General features: G+C 28.8%; 5 protein-coding genes across 6 annotated transcripts; 3 read left to right on the top strand and 2 right to left on the bottom strand.

Annotated features, from left to right (window-relative positions):
- The first annotated feature begins 218 nt into the window (after nt 1-218).
- On the top strand, nt 219-2,099 carry LOC132904999 (tRNA pseudouridine synthase-like 1). Its single transcript, XM_060955886.1, has 6 exons — nt 219-372; nt 645-782; nt 881-1,015; nt 1,082-1,228; nt 1,310-1,544; nt 1,670-2,099. Exons 1-6 carry the CDS (start codon nt 326-328, stop codon nt 1,910-1,912), a joined length of 945 nt encoding a protein of 314 aa, XP_060811869.1. The 5' UTR covers nt 219-325; the 3' UTR covers nt 1,913-2,099.
- Nucleotides 1,970-2,932, top strand: LOC132905003 (dual specificity protein phosphatase 19). Its single transcript, XM_060955893.1, has one exon. It carries the CDS (start codon nt 1,970-1,972, stop codon nt 2,549-2,551), a length of 582 nt encoding a protein of 193 aa, XP_060811876.1. The 3' UTR covers nt 2,552-2,932.
- Nucleotides 2,637-11,462, bottom strand: LOC132904984 (vigilin). Of its 2 annotated transcripts, none has more exons than XM_060955868.1 (22): nt 11,315-11,462; nt 10,116-10,318; nt 9,823-10,038; nt 9,535-9,741; nt 9,226-9,441; nt 8,957-9,140; nt 8,565-8,879; nt 8,367-8,476; nt 8,130-8,286; nt 7,241-7,416; nt 7,013-7,144; nt 6,788-6,934; nt 6,570-6,728; nt 6,355-6,489; nt 6,034-6,252; nt 5,824-5,959; nt 5,586-5,737; nt 5,374-5,502; nt 5,182-5,292; nt 4,924-5,121; nt 4,588-4,806; nt 2,637-4,502 (listed from the first exon to the last, which is right to left on the bottom strand). In XM_060955868.1, the coding sequence occupies exons 2-22, from the start codon at nt 10,275-10,277 to the stop codon at nt 4,281-4,283; spliced, it is 3,702 nt and encodes a 1,233-aa protein (XP_060811851.1). In that variant the 5' UTR covers nt 10,278-10,318; nt 11,315-11,462; the 3' UTR covers nt 2,637-4,280. The 2 variants fall into 2 exon arrangements, with proteins under 2 accessions (XP_060811851.1, XP_060811852.1); XM_060955869.1 differs by lacking the exon at nt 11,315-11,462 and adding an exon at nt 10,886-10,904.
- Nucleotides 11,463-12,125: 663 nt separating this feature from the next.
- On the top strand, nt 12,126-15,483 carry LOC132904990 (glycerol kinase). Its single transcript, XM_060955876.1, has 9 exons — nt 12,126-12,501; nt 12,892-13,150; nt 13,263-13,486; nt 13,595-13,801; nt 13,888-13,998; nt 14,076-14,329; nt 14,416-14,621; nt 14,714-14,845; nt 14,923-15,483. The coding sequence occupies exons 1-9, from the start codon at nt 12,427-12,429 to the stop codon at nt 15,006-15,008; spliced, it is 1,554 nt and encodes a 517-aa protein (XP_060811859.1). The 5' UTR covers nt 12,126-12,426; the 3' UTR covers nt 15,009-15,483.
- A 136-nt stretch (nt 15,484-15,619) lies between these two features.
- LOC132904988 (flagellar attachment zone protein 1-like) lies at nt 15,620-19,392 on the bottom strand. The gene is made up of 14 exons (XM_060955874.1): nt 19,198-19,392; nt 19,036-19,134; nt 18,571-18,749; nt 18,155-18,318; nt 17,909-18,081; nt 17,769-17,829; nt 17,572-17,698; nt 17,242-17,384; nt 17,058-17,169; nt 16,709-16,990; nt 16,173-16,637; nt 16,052-16,102; nt 15,882-15,980; nt 15,620-15,796 (listed from the first exon to the last, which is right to left on the bottom strand). The coding sequence occupies exons 1-14, from the start codon at nt 19,292-19,294 to the stop codon at nt 15,677-15,679; spliced, it is 2,172 nt and encodes a 723-aa protein (XP_060811857.1). The 5' UTR covers nt 19,295-19,392; the 3' UTR covers nt 15,620-15,676.
- Nucleotides 19,393-20,412: the final 1,020 nt, after the last annotated feature.

Raw genomic sequence — 20,412 nt, 5'->3', positions numbered from 1 at the left:
TAATATTAGTCCAACAGGTACACAAAATATACAAAAACTAAATTGTAACAAATATATGAATTTAAAATTTCTTAATAATAAATAATTATTGATGTATTTTTTTATATTACATTTATTTCATTTTTATTCTCTAAGTATACATTTTGCAGTCATGTAATAGGTATTTATAAGCATGCACGTGCACATATAGTGGAGTACCGGCAAATGTGTATGCATTTGCTTTTGAGGTTAACTATTCGGAAATAAATTGTATATCATAAATTTTACTAATTATTGTTCAATTTATATTAAGTAATTGAAAACGCATTCGTTTTAAATTTAAAAAATGACAAGATATTTTATTAAATTTTCATATCTTGGTACACTATATAGGTACAATTAATCACATCATTTATAATCATAATCATATATCTACTTTTAATAATTTATATTGAACCCACATTCATGTTTGAAATTACTTCTAAAAAATTATATTTTCTGTATTTCTATACAGATTACAGTATGTAAAGAATAAAATGTAGAATTTAAAAATGAAATTTTCTATAATACCAGTTTTTAAGATATTAGAATATAAATTATGTGTAAATTATATATATATATATAATACATATTTTTTATTAACTTTATTTTATTTTTATATTTAGTGGAATGCAAAAAAATATAATTACTAATAGAAATATTCAGATACATGACATTGATACCATTCAAGGTGCTATAGAAAGTGCTTTCTCAACATTAATTCCAAAATATGTACAGTGGCCAAAATTAACTTGTTGTAGTAGGTAATGTTTCTACATATTGTCAATCTTTTTTATAATTATATTACAGGATATTAATTATATACAGGTGTGTGATTAATATTGGTTAAATAAATTTATAGAACAGATTATGGTGTACATGCAATACATAATTTAGCTCATATTGATGTAAAAAATATACATGATTCTATTTACAATCCTAACTTCATACTTAAATATGTTAATCGGTATCTTATTAGCTGCAATCACAATATAAGGTAATCAAATATTTAATAATTCCTATATTTTTTGATCATTAAAAATTAATAATATATTGTTTTAAGGGTATTGGAAGTAATTCCAGTAAAGAATACATTTCATGTAAGAAAATGTGCAACTTCTAGAACTTATCTTTATAGAGTTCTGAGAGCTAAGAATAAAGATAATCACAAAGTTCCTATAATAGAAATGGATCATTGTATGCACCTTAGGTATAACTTATGTCTATGGGCAATGTTTAGTGTTTTATAAATTAAAAATTTGTTATCAATCTTATAAAGTATTTGTTACAGGTCAGATACTTTTGATCCTGAAAGAATAAAACGTGCAACACAACTTTTTATGGGAACAAAAGATTTCAGAACATTTTCTGCAAAAAGTATATCAAACCGACCAATTAATTACATAAGGAATTTGTACAGTTTAACTTTTGAGAAAGGTTCTCCACTTATGCCATTTGATTCTCTCTCTGAAAATTTTGAATTTTGGGAATTTAAATGTTCATCAAAATCTTTTCTATATAAGCAGGTATAATTGACAAATATTATTTTATGTAAGAGAGAATGTATGTAATGTACATTACAATAGATGTGTTAATAATATTAACTTTTATTTGCAATATGTGTGCTTTTCTAATAAATTATTTTTTGTAGGTTAGACGAATTGTAGCTGCTTTAATTGCTTTAGGTACAGATCGAATAACAGAAAAAGATATAACTGTAATGTTACAAGTTCCTGGACATCACAATTTCCTACCTTTTTTACGGGCAGTTCCATCATATGGTTTATACCTTTTGAATGTAGAATATAACCAAGAGTACTTAGATCAACATATTATAAAATATAAAATATCTGATGATGAAATAGTCACACCATTAGATGAAACTGATGTATAATATATTCAGTTCAATTATTTTTTTTTTTTTTTTAAGTACTAGTAAAGTATATTGACAATGGATTTAAACAGTCTAGTAAGAAGTAAAAAATTACAATTAAAAAAATGCAAGACTGTTGTAACCAACACACTTGGTCAAAAATATGTCGAGATTAATGGAATAAAAACAGAATTGTCCTCTACTGCTACACCATTTATCATAGATGATAGACCAGACTTACGGATTGCACATGTAATACAAGGACTATTCCTAAGTTCTCAAGATCCTGTTGTAAGCAAAGAAATCTTGCAGAAGCGTAAAATTCGTCATGTTTTAAGCATTGGTGTTGATGCATCGGTAAAATTTGATGACATCAAATATTATTATTGTGACTTGTTAGATTTACCTGAGTCTGATTTACTCGTAGCAATTAAGAAATGCATTAAAATTATACACGAATATCGCGATGAAAATATTCTTGTACATTGTAATGCTGGTGTATCTCGCTCACCAGCAATTGTTATATCTTATATAATGGCTTATGAAAAAATATCTTACGATGATGCATATAATAAAGTAAAAAGTGTAAGAAATTGTATTAAACCTAATGAAGGATTTGTACAGCAATTAAAAAAAGCACAACTCTCAAATATATTATAGTAGGTAATTACAAATGTATTGTATTAAAATTTATAAAATTTAAAGTTATTACTGTAGAGAATAAAAGGGAAAAAATAACACTATATTAACAATAGATTAATTATGTATATATATTGTTACAGTAGAATTCATGTATCATGACATAATGTGTACAGAGAATATTATTTCATAATTACAATTACTTTGTATTTATAATTCATTAGAAAAGGTACATTCATGCACAGCATCTATCAAATTTTTAGCCAAAACTAAGCATATTAAAATTGCTAATTCTGGCATTTTTGTATAAACCATGCATTGGAGATGACATATAAGTCGTCGTACCAAGTAGTTTTATAAAAATTACTGTAAATCTAAAAAATATAGATGAATTTCTGTATACACGATAGTATCTATTATTTTATTTGTGATAGTAGTATATTATTGTACCTGTAGTACAATAGCTATCATATCGATTATATAATAATAATAATAATAATAATAATAATAATAATAATAATAATGTAATTATTATCAATATTTATATAGTGTATACATATATATGTGTGTGTGTGTGTGTGTATATATATGTATATTTATATATAATTATGTATAATCTAATATTCACATTCCTCCAACAATTGAAATGAGCTGTCTTGAAGAAAATAGACAAGGCACTTGAACCGAATATCTTTTTCTTAGCTAGTTGGCCTCATAAATAGTAGAATGCAAAAATTTGCACATCATACAGCAAACAGTAAAATAGAAAGAATAAATAAAATTAGCTATTCAAAGAATACGACGTATCGCTTGCATTATAAATATTCATGATCCTTTTCTTTTAATGACGCCAATGATCTCGTGTCTCGTCTTTGATGACTGCACAAGAGCAGTACAAAAATAGCAAGGCCTTCTAAAGATTATGTTCCCCCAATGCACATTAAATCCAGCATTTAATAATATATATGACCATATCTATCTTTTGTTGGCAGATTCATTCGCTTCATAGCGCAGTGAAATTTGACGAATATAAAGCGATCTTATTAATTATACTAGCTATTAAAAAAGCAGGAAATTATATCTAGGAACGTTTTCCTTAGAAAGACCTTAAAGTTTCACATTTCGCAAAAAATTTGTGTAGACTCTAATATCATTATAATGTGGTTCGAAAACAGTTCCACTTAAGTCCAACATAACAAAAAAATGCAATTTATATGTACAAAAAATATAAATAAATTAACAAAACATGCTTGGTTAAACGCAAACGCATTTAACCACGCAATCCATACGGATAGAGACAATCTGAGATATATATAATATACATAAAAAATTAGTTCCTACGAAGCCACAGTCTTAAGTACAACATATCTGTACCTGAAAGGCATATCAGCAGCAATAAAAGTTATGAAGAAATCGGATGTTTCTTTGACAAATGAAATTACGCGCAATTTGCGTCTGACTGTATGTGTGAATATTTCTAACATGGCAATCAACCTAAAATCATGCGTTACAGTTACAGATACATAGGTAATTAGTATATGAACTGTAAATATAAACACCATCGTCAAACGTTATGTAGTAAACCAGTATCAGAGTCCAATAGAGTGGCCAGGTCGTATGCAGCAACATCAGTAATGGAACAGGGAACCACCTAGCACTAATGTATGTACCCTTCTGTATGATTTGTCAGAGGAAAGTTACCATATAATGTTATCTTATATGTTTCATTGATTTTTACACTATTTAAGTATTAACGTTTCACACCCCAAGGACCATCAGGATTAGTTACAGGTACGTGAGAATATCCGGCAAATTGCGGAAATTCTTCAACGCTAGCGGTGTTCGGAGCACTTTGTTGTTGCTGTTCCCAAGGTCCTCCTTTCACTACAAACCCGGAATTTCCAGAATTCCTTTCGTCGCGTTGAGGTGAACGTAAATTTTCACGATACTCATTTTCTATAACATCTTGAATCTGAAATTTAATAAATATTATATAAAGAGAATTTTTTTTGTCATAATTTATAAAAATTTGTATATATGTTTCGTAGTGAACTTACATATTCTTCTTCTAAATTCAATAAACGATCTTTTGCATCAGCTACATTTTCTTCCGTACCCACAATTGTTACAATATTGGGATCAGGATCGGTTTTCCTTGGAAATTTAATATCAACTTTAAACTCATCCATTATTTTACGAATATTCCTTCCTTTCGAACCGATTAAACGCGAATGCACAGCAGCATTTATATGCACTTCTTCTTTCGTCAAGTCATTCTAAATTATAGGAAAAAAATAGTTTTCATTAATAATCATCATACACAAAAAGTGATATTTTAATAAAAAATATTGATTTAAAAAGAAAATGATATTTTAGACAAATAATATACTTACTAATTCGTTAACAATATGCATGATATCGTCTCTTGCGGTGCAAGCATTTTTTTCATAACCAGTGATTGTAATGATATGTTCTTCTGGATCACCTTTACGTGGAAAATTAATTTGAACATCATGATCACTACGTATTTTATTAATCACGGCCCCTTTTCGTCCAATTATCTTTGGATGATATTCTGGATCAACTTCAATCTAAAATAAAATGCGTTGTTTTATTTTAAAATGTTTATTTATAAATATAAGCAAACGTACCTTTAATTCGAACGATTTCAAAGCTCTATCTTGACGTTCAGCTTCCAAAGCTTTACACTTATCGAGTATAGCTTGTTTTGCATTTTCAACACACGGTGGTGTTCCAGAAATCTAAATAGAATACAACATTAGTCTAATATTAAACAGTACATTGATGTTACACTTTGATATTAAACATTATATCGCAAATACCTTAATATAATCAAGTTTTTCCTCCGCTGGAGATAACATGATATGAACATCATATGTATTCATTAGTTCCCGCACATCACGACCCTTTTGACCTATTATAGAGCGATGAAGATCAAACGGCACCTCCACCTAAAAATAATATTATAATTTATGCAACTATTCGTCATTTGTCAAATTATTTGGTATGTAAATTCATCGATAAGAGTACTAACTTCTATCGTAATTGGTACTAGATCAAGCAACGCTTGTTTAGCAGCAGCTACATTTTCTGGTTGTCCAGTAATGCGAATAACATCACACGCTGGAACAGTTTCGGGAACTTCACCATTCTCACCGTTCATTTGTTCTGCTACACGCTGTTCATCTAAAATATGAATATTCCAATCAAAAACTCTCTAAACTGGTAACATTCCTGTAACCCTTCTACTAAAGGAAATTTTTTATACCAACCATATGTATCCCGATCAGGGAATTTAATTTGTACATCATACTCGGATGTAATCATCTGCACTTTACGCCCCTTTGCTCCCATAACTGTACGATGATGTTTTTGAGGTATTATGCATTCTTCTGTTACCATTGATTCCTAGGAAACAACACACATAATTTATTTATAAAATAATTACGAAATTAAAAGAAACAAGAAGACACAAAACTTACCAATTCTTGTACAATTTCACGCATTCGCTGCTTCGCTGCTTCTATACATTCATGTGATCCTTTTAAAATTACTCGATCACTATCGACGCCAGCTCTCGGGAATGAAATTTGTACTCCTCCACATTCATCTGCAATACGATGTAATACGCCTCCTCTCCGAGCAACAAAATGTCTGTGATGCTTCGGATCAATGCGAATTTCACCTTCAGTAATATTATCCTATGAAACAGATGAAACATAAACAATAAGTTGATCCAGATAATGAAAAATAATTTTAAGCTAAAGCAAATTTTAACATAATTAAAGATATTAAAGACTTACGATTTCGCTAATTGTAGATTCTAGTTCAGCTTTAGCTTTTTCAACAGCCTCTTTCTTTCCCATAATTGTAATTACTTCCTTATCTTGATCTGCTTCCGTTGGAAATATTATACGTGCCCCTGTGGATTCTCTTATCTAGAATAAATAAAGCCTGATAAATTATAATTAATATACAATTATGTAATATAAGATATGCAATAAGTTAGCTCACAAACCTTTTTAATATTGGCACCATTCTTTCCAATAAGGAATTTGTGATGTTGTACTTTGGCACGTACTTCAGCTGAATAACTGGACAATTGTTTTTCATTTGTAAGCTCAAGCAACTGTTGTTTTGCCTTCTCAACATCTTCTTTAGGCCCTCTAATAGTTACCTATAAAGAACATAGCTAGATTAATGTTTAGTGTTGATAGTTTAAATTAAACTCTTTACCTTATCACTTCGACTCTCTGCTGTAGGAAATTTAATTGCAACACCACCACAATCTTCCATAATAGAGTGAATTAATTTTCCACCAGTACCAATAAGAGAATTGTAAAACTTTGGTGGGATTACTATCTCATCCATAATAATATTGGCCTAATGTAAAACATTTACTCAATGCAATCACACAATTAACAACTTAATATTTTTATAATATAACGATATAAACATTACCAATTCATTTTGTATTTTTTGAATCATTTCTTTAGCTTTTTCTACATTCTCTTTCTTACCAGTGATAGTTATAACATCACTTTTCTCACCTTCGGCAGGTAAATCGATTTTAGTTTGTGTTTCTTCTCTGATCTAAATTATAAATACGGACAATGATTTTATTCATAATTTATGTTTTAAGGTAATAATTACGCATGTATAATTAAAATAAGATATTTGAATACCAACTTTACGAATATTGACTCCACCTTTTCCAATGACAAACTTATGGAACTGCTTGAAAATAGGTACCTCTAAGACATAATTATTTTCATTGAGTTCTTTTACTAATTTCATTAAATATTTATGGCACTTATCTACATCTTCTTTAGGCCCTCTAATTTTTACTATATCTCCTTTTTCACCTGTAAATAAACAATTTGTTTAATTATTTCTCTTAGGTCTTTCTACATTTTTTATGAGTATAATGTAGTATCGTGGACGAAGGGCCTAGGGGGTGTTGGTCGTGCGAATTATAAACAAGCGGTTGCTGAACATATGCGTGGTGGGGCTAAGGCAAAAGATATGAGACTAAGACAAAAAACAAGGGGTTGCTAAGGGACGATAAACGAATTAAGAGGAGTATGAGTTGAGAAGCCAGAGAGTGCAGATTGCGTTGTCGAGTAGTCCAACCGATAGCTCTCTGGATAGTATTGTTAGCGTTGTTACTTAATTATCTAGTTATCTTAATGTTACGATTAATTCATGTTAAATAACCATTGTTTTCTATTTAATTAACATCTGTTTAAGCCATTTATAATTAATAAACTAATTATAATAGTTTACGATACTACAATAATATTACTACCCCTAAAATTATAACTTTTATATAAAATATACAAATCTTGAAGATAGGATTCCTTTTACTATAACTTTTTAATAACTTTTAAGTTAGTGGTCTCATATTTAAAACAACAAGGATATGCTACAATAGAAAATGATAAATATGACCTATACTCTAAATATGCATACTGAGCTCTTATTGGCTAAATGCCAACAAGAGCCGAGGTCTTTCAAATGTTTGTACCTGGCATAAATCCGAGTTCTAGTTATTGCATACATATATCACGCTACATACCTGGACCAGGAATAGTGATCTGTACTTGATTGAACTTATCTCTAATTTCTTTAATATTATCTCCCTTGTTTCCAATAATACTAGGATAATAACGATGATCTATTATTACATCTTTCTCTTTTTCATTCTCCAATTTTTTCACCATTTCTACTAACTCCTGTAACAAATCGGAAATATTACAACACAAAAAATTTAAATTATGTGTTATTTATAGAACATAAAAGAAGTATTACAAACCGTTTGAGCTTGGAGCACACCAGCAAGATTTCCTTCAATGCGAATTACGTTACTACCATCATTCTCAGAGATATTAATTACAACACCTGTTCCTTCTTTTACACGGTTTACTATAAAAGATGTATTTAAAAAATAGAAAAAAATAACTAAAATTTTAATATAAAATATGTCACATAACATCAATTTCAAAGAACTTACCATTACATCCATTCTTTCCAATAATATGTTTATAAAATCTAGGATCAACATTTAATTCTGTAAAAGTGAGCTTAGATATAAGATCACTAGCCATTACTTGAAGTTCATTTTGTGCTTTTTCTACTTCTTCAGGAGGACCTTCGATTTTGATTTTATCTTCTTTTCCAGTAAACTCTACATTCACTTTTGGCATTTCTTGTGTAATACGTTTAATATTAACTCCTTTCCTTCCTATTATATATTTATGAATCCAAACAGGAGCTTTTACCACAGCTGTACGAACACTATTCGCTTTTTCATATACTTTATTTAGTGCTATAATATTTGGTTAAGAAATGGATTAAAATAAAACAATATTATAATTATTTAAAAGATCATAAGCTCCAAATTACCTTGACCAAGCTTTTCCTGAGGTCCACGAAGAGTAATAGTTCCTGTAGGAGAATCTGGCGCAGGCATTTCTACACTCACACCAGTTACTTGCAGTATCTCTGCTATTGTACTACCACGTGGACCAATGACGTATTTATGCTGAGATTTTGGAACTTCAACTGATACTATTGCACATCTCTTTTCCTAAATCAGAAATGCGGGTTTAATTCTGAAATATATATATAGACCAATTTCTGCTTAATAATAATTTTTATCTAATCATTCATACCATATCTCTATAAATGGCTTCAATTTTTTGTTTTGCTGCTAAAACACCTTCTTTTTCACCAGCAATGGTTATTTCATCTTCTTGAACAGAAGCAGGGGGAATATTAATTCGAGCACCAGTGTCTGCCATCATGGCAATGAGATTCTCATTATGTGCACCATGTATAAATGGATGATATATTTTTGGCACAGATATTCTTTCAAATGCTTTTCTTGACTAATGAAAAAACCATTGTTATATAAAATAATATAATCATATTATTTTTTCACTACAATTTAAATATAATGTAATTAAAATATAGTACCTTACCTGTTCATCTGAAATCACTCTAATTTCATGCTCAGCTTTTTCTATTCCTTCTTTAGTTCCTGTAATAGTTATTGTATCTGACTGATCTTGCACAGATGGAACATTTATCTTTGTTGCAGTTGTTTTTTCTAGATCTTTTAGACGCTGCCCCTGTTTTCCAAGAATCCAACGATGATGATCCTTAGGAATGCTAATCTGTTTGCTTGCCTGCAGTAATCAAGTAAAAATTTCAAGTTTTTGCAAATTGCTATTCTAATTCTAATATTAAATTTATTTATAATATGTAACCTGCGTCTGAAATGTTGTTAAAATTCGACGCTTGGCTTCCAACACTTGATTTTGTTTACCAGTTATTAGGAATGTTAGAGACTGATCTTTCGATGTAGCTATTTCAATGATTGTATTTGTCTCTTTCATTATTGTTTTACATGTACGTATGGATTCACGTTCTCCAAATTTGTCACTATGATCAAATTTGCGTTCCTCTCCAGGTACACGAAACATCTAAACAATAAAATAGTAACAATGAAATATACAACTATAAAGGAAGTATACATGTGTTACAACTAAATAATTTGTACCTGTGTAATAGTTATACGTCCAAGTTGTAAGTTATTATTTAAAGAGAAAATATTTAATTTTCCTGAACTTGAACTGGCTGACTCAGGAAGAACTGGGAATGTCTCATCATAGGTAGGTGGCTCATAGGCCGTTCCCTCTTCCATTACTGACTGCTGCTGCATGTTGGGGTTGTCCTGTTTCGTGCCAAGTCCTTACAGTAGCACTGTAATCAATAATTATTAATATATTTCTTAGATTGCACATAAAATAACAAGCAATTTATTGAATAATACTTTAATTTTTAAATCTGAAATACATAAATTAAATTGCACTCAATTCAAAACAAAAGACAGAAAATTACTTAATCTAATTCATTATCAAATTTATTTACAATATTTATTAACACTTACATTTATATTACATGAAATCACATACAATAGATCGAGAATCATAATTGTGTAAGTTAAGATTTTAAGAATTTGGATTCAGTAGTATATTTTAATTCTTAAAAATATAATAGTAATATAGCATACATAATTACTAAATCCAGAATTTTTCATGATTTACACCATTATGATCCTCAGCTCTCCATATATGTATGTATAATTTCATCACTTAAACTGATCATTTGATAACATTAAACAAATATATAAAGTGTAAATATAAATGAAAAAGAAAATGACGGAAGGAGTATGAAAAAAATATAACATATATATTATTACAGGAATTTGGACGTTGAAAAATTTCTTTGTAAAATTCCCGTATATCGTCTTTTAACATAGATTCTTACTTAATGATTTCGCAGTTGACAAATATAGTAAGAATTGGCAGACGGCGATAGAAATTCGTGACGATTAATATGTTAAACGGGAAATGGGAAAACGGATTTAAGTTAAATGCCAGCATGTCAATGACCACGGAGTAGTTGAGCTAGTGACCACCATATGGAATGAAGTATTCACTTGACACGTCACAAGATCGCTAACCTTTTCGAAATGAATGCATGCACGTTGCATAGATCAAAAATAATGTTTGCGTATTTCTACATCGAAATAAGAAATGGGTAATCTAAGGCTGTCGTTATATTCAGATAGAGGAAGACAGGAAGAGGAAAGAGATGAAAGTACATAGAGAGAAAATGAGAGAGAGAGAGAGAGAGACAGAGACAGAGAGTTTCGTATGGGCAGTCACGACATATCACGAAATACATAATACTTACTCTACCGTAATAAAGAAATCCGGCCAAGTAATAAACGTGTATTACGAAGCCAGTTTATCAGTGATTTGCCTGAAACATTTGGAAATTCACAGATATTAGACACCGAGATGACCACTTAATCTAATTTAATTATCATTGGGCAAGTAATTGTCCACTACTCTCACGAAACGTACGTCTTTCCTTACCGGTAACGCAAAGTGAAATGCGATAAATAGGTACTAGCTGGCTTGCAGGAAGTTACTATAATGCAGAGATGTCAAGCAGCATTCTCATTGCAAACCTTAGAATACAAACAACGCTAGTAAAGTATTCCACAAAAAAATGTTTACACTTTTACACCTCTTTTTATGTAAAAACTACGTATCGATACTTAAAATAAATGAAAGAATTTACTTATAAGAATTCTAAAGAATAAATACATTCGTGTTTTCATACACAATGCCAAATGTTTAATTTTTATAATGATGAAGTAAAAACTTTTTGTTGTTTAAGTATTGTATATGCAATGGAATTAAAAATAAAAAAATGAGTAAGAATATATTGATAGGAAATGTAATCACTAACAATGATTACGTTTTAATACATATATACATATATTTTTTATACCAGCATTTTATATTTAAATTTTGTGAAAAAAATATGAATATCTATAATTTTTATATTATTCTATAGATGTTATATTATATGTATATTTCTATACACATTACGTTTACGTAAAAAGAAAAAAAGATGTGCCACGTAGAATCAATATTTAAATTTATTTTTCTCATATTTAACAAACTTACAAAATAAGCGATATATTAAAATATTTCATTAATTTTTTTCTTTATTATTCACAGACTATAATGTTATAAAAAATTAGTGTATTGTTTACTATAAAATAGATTCGAAATGCGATCAGTGAAGAAATATACGATAAAGAAAATGAATAAGTAATTCGTTTAATTTTACTAGCAATGTACACTATTATCGTTAATTCAGTTTTATATTTCAAGCGTATCATTATGTAACATGATAGAATAAAGGTTGAACATAGGTCATTCTGCGAATATTATATATGCTTAAATATTTTTCTGAATAACGAACTTCAGGTGAGAAAAAGAAGGAAGAATATGCCTGAAAACATTAATCGCATGGGTCCATTCATAGGAGCAATTGACGAAGGAACGAGTAGCGCTAGATTCTTAGTAAGTAAACTTCGTTTGTGTTTAAATTCAAACAATGAAAACAACTGACTGCCAACTGAGATTTCTGAATGGAATTTGAACTCATACAGGCTGTGTTCATGCGGTTGTTTGTCCACAATATTTACTTTTCCATATGTTGTACTATTTTAAACTGAACGATAGTTTCCTATTTAACAATATTCCACATTAAGATTTTTATTTTAATTTCTGTTAGGTCTTTTTATGAATTTGTAAGTTAAAATTTATAAGCTGTTTTGATCGTTGTTTCATCAAATTTTTATTTATAATTATATAAAATTTGTTGTAGCTTTATTTTATGATAAGTAGTAGAGTATATGTAGAAAAATTATGTATAATACAGAAAGCATAGTGCAATGTATTTTTTTTTAGGTGTTTGATGTCCTACGTAGGAAAGTAATAGCATCACACCAAATTGAAATTAAACAAAAATATCCACAAGAAGGATGGGTGGAACAAGATCCAAAAGAAATCTTAAAAGCTGTTATAGAATGTATCAAAAAGACTATAGAAAAATTAAAAGATATCGGCATGAGCGTGTCAGACATTAAAGCAATTGGGATCACCAACCAACGAGAAACTACTTTAATGTGGGATAAAAATACAGGAGAACCATTACACAATGCAATAGGTAAAGTATGTGGTATATTATTAAGATATTTTTGTATTTGTAGCGTATATATTTAAACATATATTATACACATGTAAAAGTATTAAAATAAAATTAATATTATTTTTTATAGTATGGCTAGATATTAGAACTACCACAACTTTAGAAGGTATATTAGACAGCGTACCTAATAAAACAAGAAACAAAAATTATTTGAAACCTATTTGTGGCCTTCCAATGTCACCATACTTTAGTGCTCTCAAAATACGTTGGCTTATTGATAATGTACCAGCTGTTAAACATGCAGTTGATGAAGAAAGATGTGCTTTTGGAACAATTGATACATGGCTTATGTGGGTATGTCCATTTATTTATTTTTATTCATATATTATTACATAATATCACAATAATTGATTCACTTATAATTTATTTATCAATGAAATAAATCATATTTGTGTCATATAGAATCTCACCAAAGGTCAGTTACATATAACTGATGTTTCAAATGCATCTCGCACAATGTTAATGAATATTGAATCATTAAAATGGGATCCTCTGTTATGTCAATTTTTTGGAATTCCACAACACATTCTGCCTGAAATACGATCTAGTGCTGAAGTATATGGAATAGTTTCTAATCCAGAAGTTCTTGCTGGTGTACCTATAGCAGGGGTAAATATTAAAAATAATATATCCAGATATTAATTTTGATTCAAATTTGATTGATTAAATTAACATACTTTACCTTAACATGTAAGTGTGTAGGTGATCAACAAGGAGCACTTCTTGGTCAATTATGCTTAAGGCCTGGGCAAGCAAAGGCTACTTATGGAACTGGTTGTTTCTTACTTTACAATACTGGAAATGTTGTATGTATTTATTTCTGTCAATCAATATATTGTGTAGTATACGTTTTACTGAAAACTAATTCATTTTATCATTTTAGAAAGTCGATTCGACTCAGGGTCTTATAACAACTATTGCATATAAGATAGGTAAAGAACCAGCAATTTATGCATTGGAAGGCTCAGTAGCTATAGGTGGGGCAGCTTTAACATGGTTACGTGATAACATACAACTATTCGCTAATATTACACAGTCTCAAGACATGGCAGAAAGTGTGAGAAATTCTGGAGACGTATATTTTGTACCTGCATTTTCTGGTTTATACGCACCATATTGGCAACAAGATGCACGAGGGTAAGCAGACCGTAATAATAATATTTCAGAAGATCGCTACTCTTATTTTTTGATATTGCAAATTACAATATGCGTACATTTTCTAGAGTGATTTGCGGCATCACCGAAGATACGCAACAATATCATATTGTCCGGGCAGCATTAGAAGCTGTCTGTTTTCAGACGAGAGATATTTTAGAAGCGATGATTAAAGATTCCGGAACGAAACTAACAACTTTACAAGTTGATGGTGGAATGACAGTAAATAATTTGCTTATGCAACTACAAGCTGATCTAACAGGAATAAATGTTGGTATGTAACATTTTTCATTGATATCATTTTTACCTGCAATGAACATATATTTCACTTATATTTTAATAATAACATTTTAATAATGTATATAGTGAGACCCAATATGGTAGAAACAACAGCATTAGGAGCAGCTATATTAGCTGGTATTGGAGTAGGTATTGTTGATATTAGTGATGTAGACGTGTCGCAAGTTACAACATTTTCACCAGAAGTTGGAGACGATGGTAATAATTCTTTTGAATAAAAGAATAGAATGCAAAAGAGAATAAGTTAATAATAATTTCATATATTTACATTTCAGAAAGAGATTTAAGGTATTCTAAGTGGAAAATGGCTGTCGAAAGATCTATGAAATGGGATTGTTCTACCACTTTAATAAACAATTAAAATAAAATAGTATTACTGTAAATAATAAATAGGATAGTACAAAATTTAATGATATTTAAATCAAAGAGTACATAAAAAGTAAATACTATCTTTTTCGAATCAGGATACATGTATATAGATTTGATTAAATATTCCGGAATGTTTAAATCTAATATGCTACATCGTTTAAATATAGACACAACAACCTGGAAGATAATAGAAATGGAGGGTCCAATATTAAAGTTATATATATCTTGTTCCAGATCCGAAATATATATATATATATATTACGTATGTAAAATAGCCAAAATTATACATAAGTTGTGTGTTCATCGATGAAGTATTATGTATATTTTGTTAATGAATATATTGGTTGAATGTGTTATTATTATTTGTTATTGAAAAAACTTTTCTTTTGTGAATAATTGTTATGTGTTTATATATTTTTAACCATATCTATAACTCTTACAAATAAAGTGTATACTTATACAACTTATATATCTGCATAATTTAACCACTACAAATTGATTATTGATAAATTAACATACTTGTAATTATATTGGAAAAATACATTTTAAGCGATTACGAAAAAACATATTATTGAAATTTGAAATTATCCATTTTGTAATAATCCTATATGTAATAATAATATATATGTAATAATCCTAATGATAATATTATATAAAATTTTATTTTTTAGAAATTTTTCCAAAAGTTCCGTATTGAAGATTTTTCGTAGTTCCATATTGCCGTAATGCAGTGCCACGAGTTTTAAATATTCTTTTTTTCACCGTCGAATTATTTTTATCCTATTTATATAAAATAATATCTTAATTTTATTAATCAGATATAAAATATATGAAATTGCAAAGAAAACTTATCTGAAAATATTACTTCATTTTTTTTCTCCTGCTGTTTCTTTATTTTTATATTCGATTGCGTTATATTTTTATCTTGAGAGAAATTAGAATAGTTTTCTGTATAATCAACAATCTATAAAAATAGTATTATTTTTGCTTTATCTTGTATTATTAAAAAGAGTAATACTAAACAATAAATTTCACCTTTGTTGGAGAATTTAACTGGAATCGAAGTTTCCTATTTTGTGACAATACCTATAATTATATAAATTCAATATAAATTCATTTATACACACAAAGTTAACATGTTATATGTACAACTTACAGTTTGTGATTCATTGTTAACTTCTATATCACTAAAACTATATATATCTTGTTCCGGCATTTCGCTTTTATCTTTAGATGTAGCTTTCGACCTATCTACATTTTCTTGGTCTTGAAATTGTTGCTCTTTCATTTCACGAACTTGACTTGTTTGCGTTTGGTTTTCTATTTCTTTAATTCTTGTTTCAATTGCATTATCGTTAGATTCTACTAGTGGTTGCATTTTTAATCCCAAGTTTTCTTGCAGTCTGTTACGATTTGCTATTGTACATTGATCAGAATTTGTTTGTCTATTTTGATTATCTTTGTTCATTTTATTTAAAGCTTCATTTAATTTTAAAAAGGAACAATGTTGTGTAGTTACTGTTTTCGTCATTTCTGTTAATTTAACATCATATTTTTGTTTTAAGGATGTTATTTCTGCCTCGTGTTTCTCTTTTAATAAGTCATAAGCGTGCTCCAGTTCCTATATGCAAGAAGTGAATTTGAATGATTATTTGTAAATTTACAATTTTTAGTTATTTCTTAAAATTATACCTGTATTTTTGAATGCTTCTCTAAAATCATTCTTTCTTTTTCTCTTTCTAAGAATTCAATTTTTCTATTCAATTCTACTATCTTATGTTCGTTATCGCGTTTCATAATATGCAAAGACTGTTCAAGATTTAAATTACGAACTTGTGTCTCCTTTAATTCATTTTCTACATCTATGAAATCATTTTGCACGTTACGGTATTTATTGTCAATTATCTCAAGATCTTGAGCTAAACTAGATTCTAGTTCTTGTCTGGTATTTAAATTTTCTCGTAATTTCTCGACCTATTGTGGGGTGTAGAATTTATTATATATAAAAGAATATTTAAAAGAAATCATATGATCACTATACTTCTTCTGTTCTCAATTGCAATTGTTTTGATAGTTCTTCTTCCTTTCCGAATGACGTTTCATATTTTGAACTTAATTCTGTATTGCGATAAAGCAAATCTCCGATTTTATTTCTGTGACAAAACCAATAAAGTAACAGAGTTTAAAATATGTATTTAATTAATCTAAATTCACAAAACGTTTACTTGTATGTAGAGATCTCCTCCTGTAATTTTACAAATTTATCGTCTTTTTCAGCTAACGCGGTACTTAGGTCTTGTTTTTCTTCCGTAATCTTCTGTAATTGCACTTGCAGTTCTTGATTCATCGACGTGAGATTTTCTTGCTTCTGGAATCATAATCGCTTACAATATTTCACACGTTTATTACATCTATGATAACAATGGTGATAAAATAAGTAAAATATTTTCCTTCCTTCGGAGGAGACAAGATTGTACACGTCTTTCTACTCAAAATAGGAAAATTAAAGTAAAAAGGAAGAAAAATGTAGAGATCAAAAATATTATATTTCCGACCTTCATTAATTCTAATTTTTCTTCTGCATGAACATTGTGCAAATAATTTTTTTCTGAAAGTGATTTATCCTTCATGTCTTCGAATTGTTTTTTTAATTCGGTCTCAGCAATCACCATTTCATGTATCCTAATAATGAATTAGACGAAAGTTGATCATTACTTATATAATAAGTCATTCATACATTTTTCCTAAGTACCTTTTCTCTTGATCCTTTAGTTTGTTTTCAATTGTACTAACAATATTTCTCTGTGCGTCATCTATACAAAAACATATTAACCAAAATTAAAACAAATATATTTAAACAAAGTTTCTAGTGAAATTTACGTATCTATGTACCTTTCAATTTCATAGTACTTAATTCCTGCTGTAACTTTTTCACCGTTGACTGTTGTGTAATAATGACGTCGTTATATAACTTTGATAAATTATCCTTGTGCTGCTGAAACCCCTTGAGGCTCTCGGATATTTCATCATAATAATTAGTAATTGATTCCCAATCGCTGTTCAATCTAGACATTAATACTTCTATAGCAATCATTCTTTAACTGCAAGGAATGTATAAATAATCTATGACAATGTTACTGTTGCAAAATGTCCTCTTTAGCTCGCATCTCAGCCTCGTGAGATGCAGAAAGTGAAGATATAGTTTCTTCAGCACTCTGCAGCTTCTTCTGCAACTTCTGAATCTTGCGTTCTTCAATTCCATACATTCGCCTCATTTCTTCCGTGATGGAATTTTCTTGTGTCTGTTTATTTAACATTTGTTCAATAATCAAACTTTATTCGATACTTTTCAATAATGACTTTTTAGTAGAATAAAAGACAATAGAACAATTTTGAAAGTAATATTGCCCGTTTAATAAGTCTCCATTGTTTTATAATATTTTTAGATTATAAACTCTTTTCTTTTTGAATTTTGCATGTTGTTCCATTGTCTTTAAATGCTTGATATAGATGCATGAATAAAGAATAGACGATAGAACAAAAATGATAGTCACTACTGTTTGAGGCAATGCTGTTCGAACACCCGTAAGTTTGTACCACTGTCCTATTAAGGTATTGACGAATTTTCCGCTTGGAGATGTTTTCTGAATCTTTTCGAGGCTCTCCTTATGAGGTGATGGAATCTTTCGCTTTGTGCATTCTAAGTGCAATTTCACGTCCTTTCTAAAAGACCCTATGGTAAAATATTTCATACATTTAATATTTAGCTAAAATGATTTATGTTACTTTATATATATTATGAATAGATCACGGATAATTGTGCAAATTTATATTTTTATAAATTAGGCTAAACGAATAGTGCTTAAACAAACACTTGGTTCATCTATTAAAAATTACAACGAGTACTTTACTTTGAACATTTTACATATATTATGTATTCTGTATATCTTCGTACCTTTATATCTCGTATAAATGCATGAAAGTCTAACTATAAATTTATTATAATGAAAATGTTATACCGCTACTTTGAGGAGTTTTCGGATGTCTATTCGGGCTATTTTGAGGAGTAGAGTGAATCCTACGTTTAACTTCCGACAGTATATCTTTCCTTTCAGATCCTACAAAACAATTACAACTTCACTTACTGTCCACAAGTCGAAATGTAAGTAGATAAAGCTTACCAGCATCTCGTGGCGTTCTTTGTAAATTTTTTGGAGTTATGTTGCAAGATGCGAATTCAAATCTGCGATTATCTTCCTCTTGCTGCATCTTTTGCATTTATTGCGATCGTGACTGAATTAGAACGTAAACAAAAATTAATTAACAATGTGACAAACTTTACGTATTAACAATAGAATTCCTGTAATAATGATATTATATAAATATCATTAAATCAAAATAATTATATTATATAAAATTATTTGTCTATATGGAGATAAATATTTCTATCAATAAAATTATTTTTCCGCAAAGTGATTGTAAAAAATATGGCAACTTTTTTCTAAAAATAGATATGAAATAACAAACGGTAGTAGAAGCGGCCCTATAAGTAGGCTGATTAATTTCGGACTTTACTACGTAAGTAAGTACAAGCACTATCGATATCCTGTGCATTAAACTTTAATCGATATTACATGAAATACTAACATCTGTTAATAACAATAAAGTAAAACATTATATGTATATATGTAATTTGATCGTGTTTTCTAGAGGAAGAAAAATTATTTAAGAACACACTTTTTAAAAATAATCTTTTCTCTATTTGTAGAGTTTAAATAGTAAACGCTGTAAATGCAACAATTATTTTAACTTTTAGGTCTATGACAAAACATGTACTATTAAATTCACAAAAAAATGTTAATTTTTATGTAATTGAACAATACAAAAATTAACATTTGTAATTTTATTAATTGACCTTATACATTTATACCATACCATTCATATTTTCTTCTAAATGCATAAAGCTAATAAACTCTGAAAATACACGAAATTCAAGTAATAAACAATTTAATAATTTAATTTCAATTTAATATCAAAGCTAACAAATATGCATATACTGTTTTATTATTCTTCATTTATACCGCTTATATCATTTATTTCAACATCTCAATTGTAAGTAAAAAATTCTCCGTCTTTTTATTTTTATATTCATCATAATCCTGTTCAATTAGTTACTGTTACAGTCGATATATATATATATATATATCAATAAAAATTTTATGATATACGAGATTAATCATCGACCATTCGAATGGATAACCATGCGTTAAATCGAATGCGCATCTTTATGGTCCATGTAACAATAGCCCCTTAATAATCGATTACGTGTCAGGACTAAACCTTGTCAGTTGACAAGGGAGAGTCTATACTAGGAGTTCTTTAATAATGTATATCTA

This window comes from Bombus pascuorum, chromosome 3 (genome assembly GCF_905332965.1).
Source record: "Bombus pascuorum chromosome 3, iyBomPasc1.1, whole genome shotgun sequence".
NCBI classification, from domain to species: Eukaryota; Metazoa; Arthropoda; class Insecta; order Hymenoptera; family Apidae; genus Bombus; species Bombus pascuorum.
This window is presented reverse-complemented; position numbering and strand designations above follow the sequence as displayed.